This window comes from Calidris pugnax, unplaced genomic scaffold (assembly GCF_001431845.1).
Source record: "Calidris pugnax isolate Ruff unplaced genomic scaffold, ASM143184v1 scaffold2382, whole genome shotgun sequence".
NCBI lineage: Eukaryota > Metazoa > Chordata > Aves > Charadriiformes > Scolopacidae > Calidris > Calidris pugnax.
In genome coordinates this window covers 739-3,606 of record NW_015092568.1, presented here as the reverse complement: position 1 = coordinate 3,606, position 2,868 = coordinate 739, and the positions used below count along the sequence as shown (strand labels likewise).

At 53.1% G+C, this 2,868-nt stretch overlaps 1 protein-coding gene across 1 annotated transcript; it reads right to left on the bottom strand.

The window, feature by feature from the left end:
* Window positions 1-2: 2 nt before the first annotated feature.
* LOC106900518 (DNA-binding death effector domain-containing protein 2-like) lies at window positions 3-425 on the bottom strand (the record flags this gene model as incomplete). The annotated part of the gene is made up of 1 exon (XM_014962606.1): window positions 3-425. A coding segment is annotated over one exon (423 nt), but the record flags the coding sequence as incomplete, so codon positions are not given.
* Window positions 426-2,868: the final 2,443 nt, after the last annotated feature.

The window sequence follows — 2,868 nt, the reverse complement described above, 5'->3', positions numbered from 1 at the left end:
GCCCCCAGCAGCACCCTCCTCCCCTCCTCGTAATCATCCTGGTCGACGCTAACGAGGAGGCGGAGCCGCTCCCTCCCCACGGCCCTTCGCAGCCCCTCGGTGAGGAACACCCCCTCCAGGGCCGCCCCCAGGGCCCCGCTCAGATAATCCCCCCAAAACGCCTCCAGGTACGAAAGTTCCGAAAATTTGATGTCGCAGAGGATTGAGCCCAAATCCCGGGATTTGAGGACGCCGCTGGCCTGGCCGAAAACGTCCAACTGGCGGGGGGGCCCCCGGGGGCGGCTGGACACCACGCTGCGCCGCAGCACGGCCTCGTGCTCGCAGAACTCGGCCCGTACCCGCAGGCGGATGTCTGGGGGGGGAGAGAAGGGGTTAAATCCACCAGTCACACCAGTACGGGCACTGGGAGAAGCGGCCCAGACCCCTCAATAACATTTATAAACCTTATATTGCGTCAATCGTCCCAGTTCTCCCCAGTACGGGCACTGGGAGAAGCAGCCCAGACCCCACAATAACCTTTATAATTCTTATATTGGGTCAATAGTCCCAGTTCTCCCCAGTAAGACCAGTATCAGGGTTGAGGTAAGTGAGTATCAAGGGGGGGAATCAGAAATGAAGGGGTTAAATCCACCAGTTAGACCAGTACGGGCACTGGGAGAAGCAGCTCAGACCCCACAATAACATTTATAAACCTTATATTGGGTCAATAGTCCCAGTTCTCCCCAGTAAGACCAGTATCAGGGTTGAGATAAAGCAGATACTGGGGAGGGAATCAGAAATGAAGGGGTTAAATCCACCAGTAAGACCAGTACGGGCACTGGGAGAAGCGGCCCAGACCCCTCAATAACATTTATAAACCTTATATTGCATCAATAGTCCCAGTTCTCCCCAGTAAGACCAGTATCAGGGTTGAGATAAAGCAGATACTGGGGAGGGAATCAGAAATGAAGGGGTTAAATCCACCAGTCAGACCAGTACGGGCACTGGGAGAAGGAGCCAAGACCTCCCAATAAGTCCTATGTTGCATATATGGGGTTAATAGTCCCAGTTCTCCCAGTAAGGGCACTGGGAGAAGCGGCTCAGACCCCTCAATAACATTTATAAACCTTATATTGGGTCAATAGTCCCAGTTCTCCCCAGTAAGACCAGTAACAGAACTGGGAGAAGTGGCTTGGACCTCCTAATAAGTCTTATATTACTTATATTGGGTTAACAGTCCCAGTTCTCCCCAGTTAAACCAGTAAGGGCACTGGGAGAAGCGGCCCAGACCCCTCAATAACATTTATAAACCTTATATTGGGTCAATAGTCCCAGTTCTCCCCAGTAACACCAGTATCAGGGTTGAGGTAAGCGAGTATCAAGGGGGGGAACCAGAAATGAAGGGGTTAAATCCACCAGTCAGACCAGTACGGGCACTGGGAGAAGGAGCCAAGACCTCCCAATAAGTCCTATGTTGCATATATGGGGTTAATAGTCCCAGTTCTCCCCAGTAACACCAGTACGGGCACTGGGAGAAGGAGCCAAGACCTCCCAATAAGTCCTATGTTGCATATATGGGGTTAATAGTCCCAGTTCTCCCAGTAACGGCACTGGGAGAAGCGGCCAGACCCCACAATAACATTTATAATTCTTATATTGGGTCAATAGTCCCAGTTCTCCCCAGTAAGACCAGTATCAGGGTTGAGGTAAGTGAGTATCAAGGGGGGGAATCAGAAATGAAGGGGTTAAATCCACCAGTTAGACCAGTACGGGCACTGGGAGAAGCGGCCCAGACCCCACAATAACATTTATAAACCTTATATTGGGTCAATAGTCCCAGTTCTCCCCAGTAAGACCAGTAACAGAACTGGGAGAAGTGGCTTGGACCTCCTAATAAGTCTTATATTACTTATATTGGGTTAACAGTCCCAGTTCTCCCCAGTTAAACCAGTAAGGGCACTGGGAGAAGCGGCCCAGACCCCTCAATAACATTTATAATTCTTATATTGGGTCAATCGTCCCAGTTCTCCCAGTAACACCAGTAACGGCACTGGGAGAAGCAGCTCAGACCCCCCAGACCCCTCAATAACCCTTATTACTGCCCCAATAGTCCCAGTTCCCCCCAGTAAGACCAGTAACAGCACTGGGAGAACTGGCCAGGACCTCCCAATAAGTCTTATGTTGCGTATATTGGGTCAATAGTCCCAGTTCTCCCAGTATCCCCAGTACGGGCACTGGGAGAAGCACCCAGACCCCCAGTAGCCCCTCTATTGGGTCAATAGTCCCAGTTCTCCCAGTATCCCCAGTACGGGCACTGGGAGAAGCACCCAGACCCCCAGTAGCCCCTCTATTGGGTCAATAGTCCCAGTTCTCCCAGTATCCCCAGTACGGGCACTGGGAGAAGCACCCAGACCCCCAGTAGCCCCTCTATTGGGTCAATAGTCCCAGTTCTCCCAGTATCCCCAGTACGGGCACTGGGAGAAGCACCCAGACCCCCAGTAGCCCCTCTATTGGGTCAATAGTCCCAGTTCTCCCAGTATCCCCAGTACGGGCACTGGGAGAAGCACCCAGACCCCCAGTAGCCCCTCTATTGGGTCAATAGTCCCAGTTCTCCCAGTATCCCCAGTACGGGCACTGGGAGAAGCACCCAGACCCCCAGTAGCCCCTCTATTGGGTCAATAGTCCCAGTTCCCCCCAGTTCCCCCCAGTCCCAAACTGGGAGAGCTCTCCCAGTCCTACACTGCACCAGTTCTCCCAGTTTACCCCAGTCCCATACTGGGCCGCTCTCCCAGTTCCTCCCAGTCCCATACTGGGGGAGCTCTCCCAGTGCTCCCAGTTCCTCCCAGTTCCCCCCAGTCCCAAACTGGGAGAGCTCTCCCAGTTTGGGAC